The sequence below is a fragment of the Sebastes fasciatus genome, chromosome 10 (genome assembly GCF_043250625.1).
Source record: "Sebastes fasciatus isolate fSebFas1 chromosome 10, fSebFas1.pri, whole genome shotgun sequence".
Classification (NCBI taxonomy): domain Eukaryota; kingdom Metazoa; phylum Chordata; class Actinopteri; order Perciformes; family Sebastidae; genus Sebastes; species Sebastes fasciatus.
In genome coordinates, this window is record NC_133804.1 from 24,947,534 (window position 1) to 24,967,817 (window position 20,284).

Genomic DNA, 20,284 nt, shown 5'->3' on the forward strand with positions numbered 1-20,284 from the left:
TAATCCTAACAATCTACTTAGACACAGGCCTAAATGTCAGAAAAATAAACCTGTGTGAGTATTTACCGACGTCTCTCTGTGGTTTACAAGCCTCTCCTTATGTTTGTCAGACGTTGTGTTACGTATTCAAAAACACCTGAAGGCTCAAGTTGTTAAATGTTTTCATGTATTGGCACGCTTCCCCTCAGAGGCTCATGCTGTGTATGCAGACGTCCAATTTTAGTGCAAAATGCTGCAAATTGCTTTAACCTTTACTCTGTAGTTATAGTCGTTCAGGTAAGGAGCTTTTTATTGCAGTTAAGCTCCTATACAGTATTATTGTATTTCAGGTATTATGTGCCTTAAAGTGAGAATGATCTTTTGCAAATAAGTAATTATTGATTACAGAATGTGAAGACTGAGTTCAACCAATCCAAACAAACAGAAGTAGTGTACAACTGCAAAATAGACAACACAAGAATACTATAATGTCTTCAACCTTAAATTGTGAGGACTGGTCGTAAAAAAATTACACATAAACTTTGTCATGCGCTTCAAACATGTCTATTTTTAATTAAAAAAATCCTTACAACAACATTGACATTTTGAAAGTTTAAATTTATGTATGTGGCATTCCTGCTATCATATAATGAAGTGCAGTATTGGCTGCTGTTGGCTGTTGATAGCAGTCCTCTAATGTAAATGAGGTAAACCTGCTGAGTCGAGGCATTCCAGTTTTAATATGCTGCCTGATTGGACACATTTCCGTAATTTAATGAGGAAGTTAATCAGGACCAAGTCCAGTTTATGACGTGTTTATTGGAACCAAATGCAATACCCGTAAATTTAACCTCAAAGAATAAAAATAATAACCAACACTATATGATTTTATTTTCATATGTTCATTTGTTTTTAACAGGTGCAGTAGCTAAGATCTCATCTGTGCTATATCACTATAATATGTCTACAGTTTGGGTGGTTGTTAAACAGTAAGAGTGACTCAGCGTTTATGTGGCCAGCAGCTGCTAGTTCTGACTGTAATAAATCACTTGTGCTCTGTGCTGGATGCTTATTTCCACTGCAGCCTCCAGTGTCACATTTCATTCTCCAAGATGAAGTAGTATTATCGTTCCACAGTTTAGTCTGGTTATATAACTTCCTTACCAAAGAATTCAGGTGAATCTTCGGTTGCTCTCTTATCTCTGTCTTTTATAGGCCAGTTTATGTTGAGTCATGGTGGATGATTTCTTTGTCCAGACTACCAGCACCCAGCACTTATCAGTCTCATGTCACTTTAACAATGTAATATTTGTGGTGTTTCATTAATTCCCTTCAGTTCTTTGTAATCTTGGCTCCAGCAAGCTTAAAGCTCTTTATAATACAAAGGCATTCATAGGAGCGTGTAAGCCTGTTTGGACACACACACACACACACACACACACAAATCTCCTTAGAGTCAGTAGTGCCGGGGTGTGTTCTCCCTACTTTCATTATGACCAAGGCCCACATCTCTCAGCCAATCAGGAGCCACAGGCGGTCAGGCCATCTGTAAATCCACAACATCCACAGTCCACTCGGGAAGGATGCTTTGGCTCGGCCAGCAAATAGGATATGAAGAGATTTAAAGCAACATGCACTCGAAAGAATAGCCAACAACAACAACAACGCAGAGCAACGCTGCTTAGCAGAAACACAAACAAGCTTCACCAATGGGAGCTTCTCAGTGAACTGAATGACTTTGAACAGTCTTGAAGTCCTAAATATTTACATCCAAATTGGACAATTCCATTTTCCAAATTGGTTTATGTCCAATGCCACAATCACTACCAATGCAAGAAGTAGTGTGTCCTTTCTATCGTAATCATCTTTTAACATTTTCTCAGTGGAGATATGAATGAAGATTCTTTCTTCAACCAACACATGGTGAACTCTTTACTACTCCACAGAGGGCTCTCAGGTGACACTACCTGTCCACTGACTGGTGACCACATTGGTAATCCTCAGTGTGGCTGTAGCTCAGTGGGAAGAGCGGGTTGACCTTTATCCGGAAGATTGGTGGTTTGATCCCCAGCTCCAACTGTCTGCATGTTGCAATGTCCTTGAGTGAGACACTGAATCCCAAGTTGCTCCCCGGGATGCTTTACAGCAGCTCACTGCTCCATAGGATGGATTAAATGCAAAGGTCAAATTTCATGTATGTACCTGAATCTCAGCTCTAGGGAGACTGGCTTTCATGACAGAATTTCATACACAATGCAGCATGCAAAGGAATTTGTGAGCTATGCATTGTAGAAACAAATGAATGGAGGTAGTAAATCAGTTCATACTAAAAACTCCAACGTATTTTACCACTGATTTTAGGTACAGATATTTTAGGTATTTAAATCTAAATTCATTTGATTGTATGATTGTTATTGAAAATGTTACGACCTGAGATTGCTGCACCTGTGGCTCCCTTTGGATTTTTAAAAATGTAAATGAATAACTGTTTTTTTTTACATTTTCATTTTTATTTATCATTGTTGTAGGTCTATGGTACGACGGTACGATGGATTATTAGGGCCACATTGAGGAAAAAAAATAAATCTGAGATTTCGAGAATAAAGTCATAGGTTTACGAGAAAAAAAGTCTTAATATTATAAAGTAGTAATTTTACGTGTTATTTTCTTTTTTTCTTGTAAAGTTATGACTTTATTTTCGTAATATTATGACTTTTTTTCTCGTAAAGTTATGACTTTATTCTCGTAATATTACGACTTTTTTCTTAGATATTTTTTCCCTCAATTTGGCCCTAATACTCCGTAGTACATTTGCACTTTGGCCCTCACTGCATTAGACTTATATACTATATACTTAGACAATAAACTGTGTTACCTTCATCACAATGCTGAAATGTTTTGCGGCTCCAGACAGATTTTTTGTTGCTCTTTTGGTAGTAAAGGTTGCTGACCCCTGTTGTGGTGGGTCCAGTATCACAATGCACAGGTAGAAGCAACAAGTGGCGAAAAGCCCCACCTGCTGGCTGTTTTAGTGGCACTGAGTAACTAAATTAATATGCATGACATTATAACTCATTGCTTGCTGCTGTTATTTATTATTTTACAATTTAAGTTCAGTGCCAGCCAGATATAGTAGTTTTTAAATTGTGCTTTAAATTCACCTGGAGAGGTCACAGTCAGGTGCCCAATTTGGGGGGAAACAACACTGCGCATGCGCGAAGCTGATTGCACGTTGCACCGCTGCAATCTGATTGGCTGTTTGTACTGTTGTCGTCATTGGCTCGTAGTTGTCAGTGTGTGCTTTTCTGCAGGTATACTACCTGGTGAAGAACAGACTTTCAGGATCTCAAGCATCTTTCTGAGAGGATTACAAAACATGAAAACAGCAGGACAGCAACAACATGGTAAGTTAGAGTTAACTTTACCCAACTTTACCGTAATTGACAGCTCCAACATCCGGGGACCTGAGCAGTGTAACAGGAAGTCGAGGAGAACAGGTATGTGCTCAATTGGATTATCACCTGTGTAAAACGTTGTGGGAAATGTACATTATTAATACTACTAATTTTTAAACTGTAATTTTGTGGTTTTGCATCTGACCAAGGTACTAGTTTCTCCTCCTAAAAACACCACTGTGCATGGGTGACCCATATTATTAACTCACTGAGACATGCAATTTGTTGCACAGCAATTCATTTAGTGTCTTTTCATTGGACATAGTTCCTATGCTGAGAAAGCACATTGTGACAGCCCAGAACAGATTGGGGTCATTCAGGTGCTCTCTGCAGAGGCATTGAAATGATTGTATATTGGAATATAAAAACTGCTTTAGTGCAATTTTACATTCTCTTGTCTGTAACATGTCCTAGTAATGTTACATTTGCATTTGAAAGGACTTTGTTGCCTAATGTGAAACTGATTTCAACAGCTTTGAACACTGTCAGTTCGTTAGTTATTTAATCATATTATTACCTACACAAAGTTGTTAAATTAACAGGCGATTTACTGTTTGTATGGGAGTTGTTTTACTGAGCATGTGATTTGCATCACATTTCACAAGCTGCCCTGTTTAAAAATCTAGCTTGAAAGGAAAACCCCTCCCTATATATAAACTTCTATATTCGTTGCATTCCTGCACTTATTTTGTGACTGCCCTCTAATTTACTTTTTGTTGTCATTTCCTACATAGCCCAGAATGCAACCTGCTGAGAGTCTGTGAATTTGATGGATTTCAGCCGTGGGTAATGGATTATATTACAGCAGGAGATGAAGCTGAAATCATCTAGAAAAATGAGAGTAATTTGCCTTTCTCAAATCACAGCATGTTGTCCTGAGGCTGCTCTGTTCTGGTCTATTAGAGCTGCTGCTGCCTCTTCAGTAAACATGTCTGTGAACGTTGTTACTGACACTTCATGTTTACTGCTGATGATTTAGCTAAATCCTGACCTGATATCTCATTATGAACTATTTGTATAACCTCAGGAAGAGGACAGATAAACAAGAAATATACAGAAAGTGTAGGGAAACACAGAAAGGGAAATTACAAACAGCTGTTTTTAGCAGTAACTATTTTCTTTTACTTTCTTGCCTCAATTTTCCTAACCAAGGATTTGACTATCGAAATATAAATTAACTTTAGTCTGAAGGGCACCTCACATTTAGCCATTAATGGACACAAGAGCATTGCTGAATTATGTTTTTCTGAGGGAACCCAGGTCTGATGGTAAAATAACATTTTGTCACACATGAATAACTGATAAAGGGACTCTTCTATTAGCAGTGGTGGAAACTAGTAACTAAGTACAATTTGATTTTTATATTGTGGTATTGGTATTTTACTTAAGTAAATGATATCATTTCACCACTGAACATTAGTGAATTCAACTCGTGAACACTTTGCAACTATGCTAGCTTTTGCTCATTGAATGTCATGTACGGCATTATTGTTTTCAGCCAACTTGCAATTTTAAACCATGAGTCAAATGTATGTTCTGAAATTGAAATGGAGTGGAAAGGTCTAATGATCCTGTTATAAAATGCCAAACATAATGTCTCTTTGGTTTAATTTACCAAATATCTTTTGTTGTTAGTATTATCTGATACTCTTAACACGACTCTGCTGTCTTTTGACTTTGGTTTTGTAAGTTGAGCCTGTGGATTCAGAGGCTTGTCAGTGCCAAAGTATGCAGACCAAGGTTTTCTAAAAATCACACTCCTTCCAGTTAAATTACTGTGTCAATACCCAACAGACTCCTAATCTCCCAGCAAATACCCTCAGCAGGACTGTGCACACACATTTGGAAAAGACAGAAGTGCTTTGAGATAAAGGACAAGACATGGTTCTCTTGTTTGAAAGAAGGATGTAATCTGTATGATGGAAAACAAATGCCATGAAATGAAATTACATGAGGATGTGCTATCTAGACAAATGAAAAGGCTACATGCTTACAATGTGTTATGTATGTCTACAGGAGGGAACAATCAAAGTGTTTTCTTAAAAAGCAATTTATCACTCCAGTAAATGTTTCCCAAATTGACAAATCATAGAGCGAACAGGAAAGAATAGATAGAAAATGTGTTAATTTAGGGGTAGAATCACTAATGACAATGTGATGAAATACATCTATAAAGAATCTATAATAAGAAAAGTATTGACGTGACTTTATAGAGAGCTGAATTCAGTCGTATTTCTTCACTTCTTCAGTCTCAGCAATCATAATCCTGCACCATAGTAAAAAAGAACATGCAAAAACTCGACCAGGAGTCGCTGCAGTGCTCCTCAGCCAGCTTCTTGTTGCCAGGTTTACAGGATTTCACAGCTCTGGGTGCTAGTTTTGGAGCAGATGGCTGGTCGGTCTTCCTCTGAGCATTAATGAGTCTGAAATGAGCTTCCCTGGGAGCTCCTCTGCACAGACCCGCCCTGACCAACGCACTACTGTCCTGGCACAAACCCTTTTGCTTCTTCAGCGCCTTGGCGATTTGCTTCCAGTAAAGTTTGACATTTGAAGCGTACTGGGGACAGACAGCCGGTCTGGCGACATATTCACAGCTGAAACTCCTGTCCCCCTTCTTGCAGGTGACACCGAGGATGAAGGAGTCCTCACCTGTTGCTGCCCAGGTGCACTCGGATTTGTCTTTGGTGACCATTTTGCCCTTAATGGGCTGTGGAGAGACGGCTTTGGATTGGCGGCCCACCTTCAGCCCCGGCTTGTCCTTGTGTTGTCCTCTGTCCACGCCTCTTCCCCGTCGGCTCTTCTGGCAGCTGCTCAACATCAGCTGATGGGAAATACAAGCCAAGACCAGCAGGATGGCGAAATTGGTGAGGAGAGCCATGAAAGCAGCACAAAACCCTGCAAGAGGATAAATTAGGATTTAGATAACTGACCTTAAATCCCTTTCATTTCCATTCTTAGAAATAATCATTATAATCCCTTCTTACACCTATGTTTTGGACGGAAACGACTAGTTTTCCTCTAAGAGGAATAGCCTCTTTTAAGGTATTAAGTGCTTCACTTTAAACCCCATTAAGACAAGAAAATGGTAATATATAAAGTCACACATAAATTGGATTTTAAAAGAATGAAATAAACACAAGATATAAAGGAATAAATCAGAATAAAAAGAGGAATAAAAAGTTAAAGTGCAATGAGAGATAAGAATAAATTTCCCAACTAAACTTAATTAAATAAAAGGCAGTGGCAAAGTTTTAAGCATTGATTTTTAAGACAACCTAGGATGAAACAACCAGAGTAAAGGATGACATGAATATATTGATAGCATACAAAGTAAAAAAAAATGACAGTACTACAATAAAACTTCTCCAAGTGCAGACACACCTTTATAGTAACATAATAAGGATATAACTGGAAAACCATGAGGAATTTAATCAGTCAGTACCATAGAGGGCATTTTAATGTACCAATGTTATAAGAACATTAAGGTAAATTATATTATAAAGAAGGTACTGAAGTGAGTAGCAACCACTACACACACACACACACACACACACAATACTATACTAATACCAAAGTGATTAGGAACAATACAGGCTGAGCCCAGATGAAACAAAGATGACTTACCTGAAGTTTTCAAAGTTAACTTTGGTTTACAGTCCCAACACCTGAGAGCTGAGAGCTTTAATGTACCTGCAGCTACAGCGTGCTGCTGCAAAATTAGCCCTCCCACACACACACACACACACACACACACATACACACACACACACACACACTGCATGGTTGGACGGCTTACAAAGTTTGTTGAGTTCAGAGATTGCTGCAGGGATGACGTATTTTTATAGGCCAATCAGGAAGTTATATCGCCCTGGTTCACTCAACAAAAAGCCCATGGGATTTCCCATTGGGTTTTATATTATTGCAGAAAATAAGCTCTGTGGCAAACAAATGTTCATGATACTTACACATTTTGTTCAGCAGGATAATCTTCACAAATGAACACCACTTTAATGATTTTTGAAGCTGGAATGCAATCGCCAGAATACCTTTTTTAAGACATTTAAAGGCTTCAAAATTCACGAATGGGATATTTATTGATGTATTTTATATCGTAGAACAAAACGTTAAAATCTCTTAAGCTTGCGTTAACCACAAACCTTATTTCAGGCATCAAACAAGAAAACCCATTTTAAAAAAAGAACTTTAAAAAAGGGCAAACATAGACTACTCTTCCTCGCGGTTTCATGCACTTTGACATCAAGTTTCTCTCCGTTTTAGTTCTTAGTAAGAACTGATTTAAATTAAGCAAATAGCAAATACTTAAAGCTTTTTTTTTTTGTGGAAACTTTCGAGATTTATGCTGAGATATCAAGACTAAAAATAATCTGTTCTGGTAGATTATACTGCCTGTTTCAAGGAAGTCCCACCTGCTTTTACGATAACTTACATTTTTAAGGAATTAATCTCAAACAAATGCAAATAACTCTTTTAAAACCTTCCCTGCACCTTCTGTTTGTACAGTGTGCCAAAGATAAAAATGACTGGAAATATCTTGAAAGGAGCCAGATGTCCCTGTAGGAGAAAATCCCTGATTGAGCTTGGTGGTCTGTTTAATTTAAGCAACAGCAGCACCTAATGATCAAATGCAGTATAGCAGGTAATTCCACTATTCCATGATGATTTTTACAAGACATAATGATATTGTATAGCAGTCGTTTTCAATATTGCTGCTCTTTTGCTATCAAATATCACTAAACTCAATACATTTAACTTTTTTTTGCATGATTCTTGTAGTTGTTTTCCATCAAGAAGAAGCAATAAAATCAACACAGAATAATTGAGAATAATGTTTATTTATTTAATAAAATCATTTTCACATTCATTATCTTTCTGTCAAATACACCCGTACAGACCAAATAAAGATCTTTCAAACAACGTAATATTCAAGGTAAATTTAAGTGATGCAAGTAGATTATATACAAGTAAACAAACACATAAATACACATAAGTGACACCAGTGAGTTGTCTGCCTCTCTTGTCCCAGGCCAATATATTGTTGTAAAGGTTTGTATTGCTGTAGAAACATTCACACTAGTTAAAGTAGTACTTTTACCATTTCATTCATGTGTTTCGTAGCCTGCAAGTTGATTCTTACACAATTAAGACGCATAGAGTTTTTCCAAGCTGTGACTGAGGATGATGTCACTGCAGTACCATCTCTTCCCCTGAGGAGAGCACTACAGTTCTTCTTCTACCACGGACGGTCAAACTGCTGGTCTGAAATTTCCCTCCAAGGGCCGCTTTAATCAGACATCAGAAGTTATCTTCATCAGAATTGTAAGTCTGTGAATATAACAGAGGCAGAAATGCATATATAGTTTTAAATTATGTGCATCAGTAATATTTTGAGCAAGGAAAAGAAAAAACTTTTTTTTTCCGCATGAACGCTGGAGGCAAACTTGATTTTAAATACACAGGATTTCATCATTCCACCACAGTACTCTTAGATTAGTCCTAAAACAACATAATGGAAGCTGTGTGTTAATGAAGAGTTCCAGTTCTGCTGCTCACCTTCCTCAGTTTCTATGAAACAAACCGATGAAGAAGGAGCAGAGGCCTCGAAGTGACCTCCAGCAGTGCTGCCGAGCCATCGTCTTAGCTTTGGTCTCTTCGGGAGGTGTCGTTGGTTGTGGACTGGGTCTCGGTGTGGTCTTTTCTCGTGGTGGGTCTCGATTGGTTTGTCTTGTGGGTGAGGGACGAGGTTGAGGTCTGGCAGGCTGTGGTGCTGGTCTTGTGCTGTCTGGTCGGGAGAAGGAACCGGATACGTAGACCATTTGAGATTCATCAGCTGCGTTCCTGCACATGTGAGGTTTGATCTGCCTCGGCGCCTGGCAGGCGTTTTGGAGCTTTCTAAGGCGCCACATCATCTGGACGAAGTAGTGACGAGGGTTTTTGTTGTAGTTGCGGCAGGTGTAAGGCATGCCCATGTATTCACACCAGTAGGAGCGCTTGCTGCCCTGGCACGACAGCCTCAGCCGGGTGTAGTCCCCCTGCCCGGTGACGATCATGGTGCACGAGTCCTTGGCCTGGGTTTTAAATTTGACGGGATCATCCCAGACGCTTTGTCTCTGGGCCTCGGCAGACCAAAAGCAGCAGGCGATCAGCAGCAGCAGAGCGCTGTCCTGGGTCCACATGGTGTCAGATGGATGCTGAGCGTAAGAGGAGGAGAATGGGACTGCTCAAGCTGAGGGGCCCTCCTGCTATTTATTGGCTGAGCAGACCAAGAAGGAATTCATGTTACAAAAAAAAAAAAAAAAAAGTAAGACTCAACAAAACTTGTACAGGAGGTGGAGAGCAGCGACTACATCCGCTATAGCTGTCTGGAGAAGGCAAGGACCACGAGATGCTCAGGTTTTTTAAGGTCATGTAATGAGCGTACAAACCATCACACTTAAAGAAGAACTAAATTATGTCAATTGCAACCTTATAAAGCAATTTCTGTTGCCAGAGGGTTTATGCAATCATGCAAACATCATAGTTTGTCGACAATTCTCATGTGTCTGCGGAGTACATCTCAATTAAAAAGAAATGTGGCAGTCTGGGAATATACTCATGTAAACGAGCCTCCCGAAGCCCTCAAGTTCTTGCCTGTTTTAAAAGGCAGTTGGAGCTCACAAACCATGCAGCGTAGCCTATCATTTCCCTCCCAAATATAAACGCAATCAGACTGCACAACCACAAAGAAACGTGAGTAGAAGTCACTCACACAAGGCAGAACAAGTACAGTGTTGAGTGTAGTAAGTAATTGTGCCAATTAAGAGAGAACAAGAAATGTCTGTACAAGACCAGGGGGGTTAGCATGGGGGTAAGGGTGGGGGAGGAAATTTCTAAAGTGGCTTTATTTTCAGGCCCATCTGGAGAAAAAGGGCCCATTGTGAGTGATGTGGAACAAGTAGTCAACACATCTGAAAGAGATTTAGCTTCACGAATTGCAGTACATTTAAACACAAATGTCTCTAAAAAAACACTGTTTTCTAAAGATAGTCAGTAAACTATACTCAGTTTTTCAATAGCAGTGGTGGAAGAAGTACTCATATATTTATATAATTTATATATATTCAAGTAAAAGTAGCAATACCGCTCTGTACTCTGTTACAAGAACATAAAAGTCCTACATTCAAGATTTCACTTAAGTAAAAGTACAAAGTATTAACAGCAAAATGTACTTAAAGTATTAGTAAAAGTAGGCCTACTTGTTGGGCAGAATGATATAATCATCATATAATATTTTTGGAATATTATTACTGACGCTTTAACACAAATGCAGCATTTTAATGTTGGATGGTGGAGGTGGAGGAACTACTGCATATACTGTTGGATAGTTTAATCTGCAGCAAAGTATCATATTTTATAAAATGAGTAGTAATATGTAAAGTAACTCCAGCATTCAGATAAATGTAGTGGAGTAAAAAGTACAATATGTCCTTCTGAAATGTATTAGAGTAGAAGTATAAAGTAGCATAAAATTGAAATACTCAAGTAAAGCAAAGGTACCTCAAAATTGTATTTAAGTAAAGTACTTAGTTACTTACCACCACTGTCCAAAAGTGAGTCATGTTTTTCCATCTGTAATTTTGTCACAATTTTAGGATGAAATTCTTAAGCTGCTGCAAAATGTTTCTTATTATGCTGCATTCACATGGAATCAGGCAGACGGCAGACGGCAAACCTGATATGTTAGTGGACGAGAGCAGGACGGCAAAATTAGGTGAGGCCGGCAGAGAATACCGGTAACGGTAGACGGCATTGCCGTCCAAAGTTAAAATGTTTAAACTTTTTGCCGGATGTTATGCAGCTCCCTCACACTATATAAAGTTGTTTAAGTTTGCAATAAAATATTAAGAGACAGTGCCGTCCAGAAGGTGTTGTCCGTCTGCCTTCTGCCTGACTCCATGTGAATGCAGCATAAAAGTCTTCTTTCCACCACCCTCTGAGTGTTTGTGTTCCCCAGAGATGGCAGCATATTCACCGGCACACTTTGTCTGATGTGAGTATCTATATTTCGGTGTAAATCCATAGTGTGCTGTCCACACTGGTGTGCAGGATATACAGTTCAATACAGCTTTATTTATCCATATAGTATGAGGGGCAGTTGTATGTGGCTGCTCTTAACACGGGGCAAAAAACATATGATAAACTAGGAAATAACAATAAAAAAATGAAATTGAAATAACGTGGAGCTCCAATAACAAACAGATGAATAAATAAAAAGCTATTAACATATATATAATGTAGTGTGATATGTACTGTGTTGTAGTGTGGGTTCTCAACTAGAAAAATTTCCTCATGACAGTATCAGTATTATGCATTTTAATTTGTGAATACTTTTCCCCAGAGCCCCTTAAAGTGCATACTATTATAGCATTGGAGCTCCTGCTGACATAGTGTATGGCTCTACCCATCAAGCTAAAGATGGATTACACACACAGCAGTGTACAACTCGTGCAGAATCTCGGAAATAACCATTTAAACACAGTGTTTGATGTGCAAGTAAACACCATAAAAGAGATTTTCTCTGAACCGCTACTTCTGTTTTTGAATGGGTATTTTTTGTCCTCATCTGTCTTCTATATAAGCTTATTTAGAAGTAGGAATGAGTCGGCATGTGGTTTGGCTGCTGGTGTTTATTCACATACTGTTTGGTGCCTGAGAAAACCCCAGAATGAAGCTTATGGAAGAAGATAATCATCTCCTATTGAAAATAGCTGACCAGTAACGCAACAAGTGGGCTCTGGCCAGCAGTGGCAGCACCACATAAGAATGTGCAGTCTTGTGTTAAAGAATTAAAATACACTATGAGCAATATGTACCATGCTACCAGTGGTGGAGTGTAACTGAGAACATTTACTCAAGTACTGTACTTAAGTACAACTTTGAGGTTCCTTTATTTTACTTTACGATTCCCATTTCCTGCTAATTCTATGCCACTACATTTCATAGGGAGACGTTGTGCTTTTTACTCCACTACATTCAAGTAAATATTTGATAACTTAAGTTACGTTCCTGACTCAGAATAATAATACAAAATATAATCAACAAATACATTATGATATTATTATATCAATAACTTTATTGATTTCCCAAGGGAAGTTCACAAGCCACCCAGCAGTATATAAAGGAATAAATAAATTCCCAAATATAAATGGATTAAAATTAATCCCACATTTACTAGCTGCCATTTTAAAGTGATGTACTCATTAATGTATAAATAATAATAATTAATTAACAATTAATAATTCAATAAAATGATCAGGCTGGTTTGTATGTAATCCATGTAATCGTGAATCAGGAATTACAAAGAGCGATAAGGAGGAGCTTAGGGAGGAGTTCGTGGTTGATGGGTGCGTAAAAAAAACACCAGACTTTCGCCAGGAGACCGGCGTTTTTACCTTGTGTGAAAGAAGTTGGTCAACATTGATATATTTGTCACGTAACTTCCATACAAAAGTTACTCCACGTCCGGTGTTATTATAACCGGAAACCACAATCTTTTTATAAACCTACCTAAGTAGTTATTGTCATTAAGTAGTTTTGTTGCCTAATCCTAACCAAGTCGATCTTTTCCTAAAGCTAACTAAGTGGTTTTGTTGCCTAAACCTAACCAAATTGTTCCCTGTGAAGATGGAAGTTTATTTTAAAAAGACTGGAGGGGAAATTGACGCTGGACAGTTGTAGGAAAACGCACGAAAAATGAACTTTTCGTAAGATATCATACCAACTATTACATTGACATAATACACACTATTCTGAATGGGACCATCCTGCAAAATCAGTACTTTTAATTTGGGTACTTTAAGTATATATTTGATGATAATACCTTTGTACTTTTACCTAAGTAACATTTTAAATGCATGACTTTTACTTCTAGATAGATAGATTGACTTTATAGACGTTAACTTATTATTTCTGCACTGTTGTATTGCTTCGGTAAAAGATCTCAGTACTTCCACCAATGTATGTTGCATGTCATTTGTGTTGCATACTGTAAAACACATTATCAACTATCATAATATCACTATCAGTAGCTATTCACTATTTTAATTTATATAGCCTTAAATATGTACAGTATAAATAAAACCCTTAAATTCATCTCTCATTTGGATTAAACCAAAATATTTGCCAGAATAAAATTTTCAAGGCACTAAAATGAAAACAAAACTGAAAAAACTGACAACAATAAATTGAATTTCAAAGTTTATTCACAATTTATACACTCTCTTTTCACCACCACATAATAAGTTCCTCCTCAGTGGCTCCGTCAGTGCCCAACTTTGGAGCATCGCAGGTCAAACCAGTTACTGATGTATCTGTCCTGAAGGTTCGGATACACAATAGCTAGTTTAAGCACTTAAAATAAAATCAGACCATTTTTTTTTCTCTCCCAAGATGGGTCACATCCAGACGCTAGCAGACAAGAATGATAGTCCTGTCAAAGTGAGCACACAGATACTTCAAAAATGTCCATCTTAACAAGAAACAAGTATAAAACTGTCAGCTTATTTTATTTTAACTGAAGCCTTTTTGAATTTACCCCACAGTAAGACTTAATCCAAAACAGTGGTATACAGTATTTACCTCATACTGCTTATATATACTACTACCACTAGGCTACTACGTACACTGCAGTAAGCCATACAGTACTAGTGTATGTACAAATATATGACATGCTGTATGTAAGAAAGATAGCTGGCTTCCTAGCTGTTCCCTTTGTGTGGCCAAAACTTTTATCTAAAATGATTATTCCTTTTGATTTTAAGAAATTAAATTAGTTTGTCAATGTGATATAAGTTTAAAAAAAATGTAATAAAAAGGGAATAAAGTACAGAAGATTCAATTTTTTCTATAGTTTTCATGCTAATCAGTTGGTTTTAATGGACACAACTTTGACGCTAATGGTAGACGATCAAAAAGCTCAAAATCGTGTCAGTTTTTTCTAAAAAAATTACCCAAAATACAGTAAAAATGTACATTGAAATGTACATATTTATTTAATCTTATTGACAGTTTTCATATCATATTTTTAGTTCTGTAAAGTTACATTTAAGGTAGTTACGGCAGACTAGCTTATTCTGCTGTTGCACTGTTGGCGTATTCAAAAACAATTAGCTCAAATTCAACTTTCAATGTTAAGATGGACATTCATTTTTCAGTGTATCAACACCATCAACTGTGTAAACCATAACGCATTCTACTGGTTTCTCTACTTTTTGAATTGTCCCGTGAATGGATTGTCTAAATCTAACCTGTAAACATGGAGGCGAGGTGGGTGGGATAACTGGATTGGCTTGCCCAACGCGTTAGTGATAAGAGTTCAGCATATATCTCAGCCAACATCATCAAGTTATACAAAATAAAAAATAGCTCTTGAATACATTCACTCGTTCCATATAGTTTCTTTAAAATGTATCCATAGCTACTGTAGGGTTTTTAAAAAGCAGAAACGAAATGAGCACATCATTGATAGACCACTAAAGACCTGAGACCTACAGTAAAAAAAAAACGATTTGGCTTGAGAAAGTATTTCTCCACTTTAAACGTAGCATCACTATGAAAGCAAGAAAGATCTCAGTAAAAATGTCATGTTAGTGAACTCAACATGATAGCTTCTGTTGTTAATCAATTCATCAGCTAGAAGGGAACAATCTATAAGCCTGACACGTTTGTCATATGTGATATGTTAAGAAGTTATGCTCTGACTTCACGTGAATTAAAGGGAAAATCCACCTCAAACACTGTTGGTGAAATTATATTTGGTGATGCATTTTGTGATTAATGCCCAAACTTCGATATTTCCATCACAGTTAATTTGCTTTTGTAGCTGTCTAAAACAGTGGTACCCAACCTGGGACTCACTTAAATGGTCCCGAGATAAATCTGAAGGCTCCAAAGATGATTAAAGGGACAGGATCTTACTTTTAGGGTGTTTTCATATTAGGTACGATTGAGTTGTACCGTGCCCAAGTACAATTGCCCCTACTACTCTACCGCTCAGCTTGCACATTAGTAAAGTTGTTCTGTAAAGTACATTTTAAACACTACACCACAAAATAATTCCTGGTACATATTTATTTTAACAGTGCATCATTGAGTGGATTTTCCCTGTAAGAAGGAGCATATCTGTAAAAAAAAAACAGTGTGAAACTTACTTCTGAAAGGCAACCAGTCATTTGCAATTCGACCAAAAACCAGCAAACATGTCTGGATGTTTTGTAATATTGTAAACATTTTTTTAAAAACTCATGCTAAATTTCTTCATATAAATCACAAAAATCCACCTGGGACCAACCTGTTTCTGTATTTTTACCACTCTGTTCAAATCATCTGTCTCTCAGTCATTAATAAACACTCAAACACCCACCAACTCACACATGCTGCAGTTAAAAAGGATGTGCCATTCACAACCAAACAGTGCTTTCTAACACATTGAATTGCATTTGAATTTGCACCTTTCATTGCAGATGTATTGATAGACTGTTCCACTTTTAGTATTAGCTCGTGTTGAACGTGATACATCCATTCTAAGTGCAGGAGAAAAAGTTTCCTCTAGCAGCTCGCCATGACCTTCGGGTGACCTTTCATCCACTGTCTTCTTAAGCACAAACGAGTAATATGAACAGGCGTCTCAGTTAATGTCATGTCCTCTTGCTGAATGTATGTTTCAGCTTGGTTTTGTGTCTGAACAAATGTAAACGCAGACACAGCAGTCCTTTGAAAAAATAAATGCAGAACAAGCCTGGCTCAGATTGATGCTGAGGGAGAAGAGTTTGATGTCCTGCAGGCAGAGTTTCTTGGATGGGGAGCAGGTAACTGTGCTGTTAGGCTGTGATCTGCCTGGTTGAGGAGGTTCAGTTGATCTCTAAAGACAAGAAAACAGCCAAAGGGCTTTGTGTGTTCTTCTTCTGTTGTAAAGAAACCAGCTGTTATTGAGCTTCTTCTGGTCCGAGGGCTCGTGAAACAAACAGCTTGAAAATAGATGGAAATGTTATGATTAGTAAACCTAAAAAGTACACAAACTCATCACATAAACCTGCACTAATCAATCCCCACATTGAGTCTTGAATAAATAATAATAAAATAAACTTTAATGTGATGGAATAATCTCGCTTGTTTCCAATACAACATCACCTCGACTCAGGAATTTCCATCATCTTGACAATATTGATCAGCTTTTTTCTTGAGACTGTAAATTCTCCATTCGTGTGAAATTGCTATCAACTCTCATTTAGTAAACTTTTCCCACTTGTTTTAAGGAAAATTCGATTTTCAGACTTGATACGAGAGTAAATTACTTGTTAAATAGATATCTTAAACGCAGAATGAGAAGGAATTGTCAGATGCATTGGCAGTTTGTAAACACAACATTCAAAGTTGGCCCCTTCTCCCTGGATCTACGACACCAGAAGCGCACAGACCCCTGAAGGCGGTTAGGTTTAGGGGGCTCGTGCTCGCCAGCGGGTGAAAGCTAACCCCAGATTCACTCTCATTTTGGAAAGAGCTTTGTCCACTTGGCGTTTCTTGGATGGGTCATGATTTAAACATTTTCAAATAGTCATTAAATTATAAAAAATCTAATTGTTTATGCGACTATCGTCTTGTCTTAAAACATATTTTCCCTTGTTTTGACCATTGCAGGCTCCACCTGGTAGGAACATTACTATTAGGGGCCGGTAAAACGTGCATCGTAAAACTCACCAAAACTGTCTTGGTTAGTCTTTCCATTGTTTCAACAATTTGGTTGAAATAAACTATTATTCATCTCATTAGATGTGAAAGTCTGCCGGCTCTACACGCCGTTTTCCCCCGTTGTGATCTTTGAAGAATGATCAAATAGTTCCCGGGTGATTATCGAATAGTATTTATGCTTGAAATGCACATCCCTACGTTTCACCTCGCTATATTTACATTTTTTCGACATTGCGTCCGGTATTTTTGTAGCTTCCACTTGGATGCATGCTTACGATCTGGCACCTGGTTTACTACGTTTTTATAAAAGTTGACGCCCAGAAACGGATACAGCAAAATGAAAAAATCCAGGCAGAGGGCTGCAGGTCTCTGCAAATATAGACACCACCACACACTTCTAGTGGGTCAGAAGTGATGATTGAGAGGTATTATTTTTGCATTAGTCTCTACATTGTTTTTTAAAAACAATCCTACTCATTCTGCCCTTTTGCCATTATAGGGTGGCAGTTGCAGTTATTCGTCTTTAACAACAATGGTTAACTTCTGAACCATTGTATTCCTAACTATTGATCCGGAAAACTCATTGTGATGTTGGATCGATTGCAACAGATTCAACTAAATGACTTCAATCTAAAATGTAATAAGGCAAACTTATACTTACTATGGTGTATTTTAGTTCCAGTTTTCAGGGGCACTGGGAAGGCAAATATTGGAGAAAAATTAATTAGATTTATAAAATATTAAGTGAATAATTCATGTATTGCTTTTTTTTTTCTTTGGAAAGGCCCAGGAGATTAATGCAGCTCTGGCTGGTTTGTGCAGTCAGTTGAGTCTTGAAGCTCCATGGAGGGTTTTCAAAGACTGCATGGAGATTTTTGCAACTGAATAAATCAAACAATTGTTCTACTAGTCCTATACAACCTGCTGTCCTCTGGGAATAATGCATTTCCCTCCAGATATTAAAAGCTACATTCCAAAATGCTGTAGGCCTATATCGTTTGTGGAAAAAAACTGTATCCAACTGAATGAACTACAACCACAAATTATACTTTTTTTAAAAGTTATGTCCTTAAATACTGATTGTTTTGCAAATTATGTTGTTCTCAATAAGCATTAAACAAAGCAAAAATGAGCACATTAAGCTTCTCTCCTCTACAGCACATTGATTAAGCAGTCACAAGTAGTCAGACATAAATACTGTGAAGACATTTATGGTTCGTTAGTGATTCCAAAATTAGCAATTCTCATCATGATGGTTTTCCTGCAAAGCCACTGTGAGCAGAAAAAACACTAAAACAAGCTGTAAAGAAGTGTTAAAGAGTTTGGTTAGAAGATGAAATGCAAATAAGATTAAAAACAGAGGAGAGAGATGGATGGCGTGGTGACGGCAGACAAACAGCAGGACGAGATGACAGCTGTGCAAAAGAAAGATTCAAGATTGGAAGGAAGGGATTAAATTAAGCGGAGAAACTGAAGTCTGATGCGATGTTTTTTTTGTCAGTACCTTTCAGGAGCCAGAACAAGAGCCGGCTCTCTGTCACCAGTCGATGTGCCTCGGAGGAGCCGAGGCCCGTGGGAACCTGTTCATTGTGTCATAGGTAGGGATGCTACCGGCACAGGAACACACACACATACAGGGAAAAAACATTAATGGCACAATTCAACCAACACCATTTTGTGAAACCGTCGCCTGCTTCTCTTTTACTTGACAAAGAGAAGCAGGACGAGCGGTTCACGAGGCAGAGAGCAGAACAGCTTCATCAACATCCTCTCAAGATGGATAAACTATACGGCAATGTAAAGGGGCAATAAGTAAAGTTTTTCCTGTCTGAAAGCACAATATAACATTCATATTAGTCTGGGGTTGATGGGGTTGTTGATCAATATCAGTGATGCAAGGATTATTCCATCAGGTTCTGAGATTTCTGGATCACACACTGTTGTGTTTATGTGACTTCATTGCTTGTGTCACTTTACAGGTTAACATGGTTTAAAGAGAAGTGGGTGAAGTGTCAGCGTTTCCAGCCTGGTCTCAACGAATGGCGTATGAACGACACAACAATGTGTAAGTAATTTTGCGTGAAATAACAACGCCGTTCTTGCTTTTGGTGTGTGCATTTCACGCCATGTAGTCTGTACTGACAGCAATGTAAATGCATATGCGTGAATATGCTACGCTCAGAGCTAATGATGTAGAATAACGAGCGACGCTCAGAACAAGTGAGGAAGAGCTAGTGACATAGTGTAAAAAGTGAGAAAGACTGCTTATGGTGGACGTGTGTTGTGGAGTTTTTTTTGAAGATATGTTTGTGACGTGTTTTCCGTACTTATGTTTGATTGTTTGCATACTTATTTTACTAGTTTACATACTTATTTCAAGCCCAACCATGATGTTTTTCCTAAACCTAAATAAGTGGTTTTGTTGCCTAAACATAACCACGACTGTTTCATGGTAACGACGTGGCGTTAAATGACACGCGAAAAGCCTTAAATGTGTTATCATGACACACAAAATCTTGTGCTATTTATACGCCTTCCCATGAGATCAGGTTGGTGTTTCAGTAGCTACGTTTCATTCCAACATCTTGTATCCATTCAAGAAAAATATAGCAGTTAATAACTCAACATTTAGACTTTATACCTTTGACTGTTTTACAAGTAAAGACCACAAAATGGCAGATAAAATACTGTCTTTGGGTTTTACTTTCCAGCATTCCCTCAAAAACTGGATAGCTGCTTTTGGAATGAAACTCCACTCATGTAAAAGACAAGTTCAATGGTAATTGTGGAAGCAAAGATGTCTGGTGTAGCTGTTTTGCTCTCTTCCTATAGCCTCTGTTACAGTAGGTTGTCTGTTCAAACGCATCCTCGTCCAAATGCAACTTAAAAATACATAACATGCAGTTAGACGATTTGTTAGATGAAGAAGGAAATCAAAGGAGCAGCATTCGCAGCATCACACAAGAGCTTGACATGCTTGCCTCTCTCTGAACAAAATGATCAGGTGTACATTCGGCGGACTTTGGCTGACTCTAAATGAGAGGAAAACAGGAAGATTTTTCATTCCACATGAACATCACACAGAGCATGCAGAAGGTTAGTGATAT

General features: G+C 38.0%; 3 protein-coding genes and 1 long non-coding RNA gene across 16 annotated transcripts in view; 1 reads left to right on the forward strand and 3 right to left on the reverse strand.

Moving 5' to 3' along the window:
• The window catches only part of fgfbp1a (fibroblast growth factor binding protein 1a), a 303,976-nt gene extending 297,633 nt beyond the window's left edge, over positions 1-6,343 (reverse strand). The window contains exon 1 of one of the 2 annotated variants that reach the window (XR_012595627.1): positions 5,421-6,343. Coding sequence is in view for 1 of the 2 variants with exons in the window: in XM_074649135.1 (XP_074505236.1) it covers positions 5,686-6,312 (627 nt within the window). In the remaining variant the exon portion in view is untranslated. Of the gene's footprint in view, positions 1-5,319 lie in introns of those variants that run through there. The other variant, XM_074649135.1, reaches the window with a different exon arrangement.
• Positions 2,961-20,273, forward strand: LOC141775606 (uncharacterized). Its single transcript, XR_012595628.1, has 4 exons — positions 2,961-3,383; positions 18,679-18,775; positions 19,157-19,242; positions 20,182-20,273. It is a non-coding gene; the product is annotated as an uncharacterized LOC141775606 (long non-coding RNA).
• On the reverse strand, positions 8,269-9,687 carry fgfbp2a (fibroblast growth factor binding protein 2a). Its single transcript, XM_074649136.1, has 2 exons — positions 9,006-9,687; positions 8,269-8,777 (listed from the first exon to the last, which is right to left on the reverse strand). Exon 1 carries the CDS (start codon positions 9,626-9,628, stop codon positions 9,011-9,013), a length of 618 nt encoding a protein of 205 aa, XP_074505237.1. The 5' UTR covers positions 9,629-9,687; the 3' UTR covers positions 8,269-8,777; positions 9,006-9,010.
• The window catches only part of prom1a (prominin 1a), an 89,464-nt gene continuing 82,855 nt past the window's right edge, over positions 13,676-20,284 (reverse strand). For 10 of the 12 annotated variants that reach the window (XM_074649115.1, XM_074649113.1, XM_074649116.1 and 7 more), the window contains 3 exons: positions 18,682-18,784; positions 17,839-17,871; positions 13,676-16,456 (listed from right to left, as the gene is read on the reverse strand). In XM_074649115.1, coding sequence (XP_074505216.1) covers positions 18,715-18,784 — 70 coding nt within the window. In that variant the 3' untranslated portion in view covers positions 13,676-16,456; positions 17,839-17,871; positions 18,682-18,714. Of the gene's footprint in view, positions 16,457-17,838; positions 17,872-18,681; positions 18,785-20,284 lie in introns of those variants that run through there. The other 2 variants (XM_074649124.1, XM_074649123.1) reach the window with 2 other exon arrangements.

Coding starts and splice junctions, on each gene's coding strand:
- fgfbp2a (XM_074649136.1), bottom strand. CDS start 9,628: ATGTGGACCCAGGACAGCGCTCTGCTGCTGCTGATCGCCTGCTGCTTT.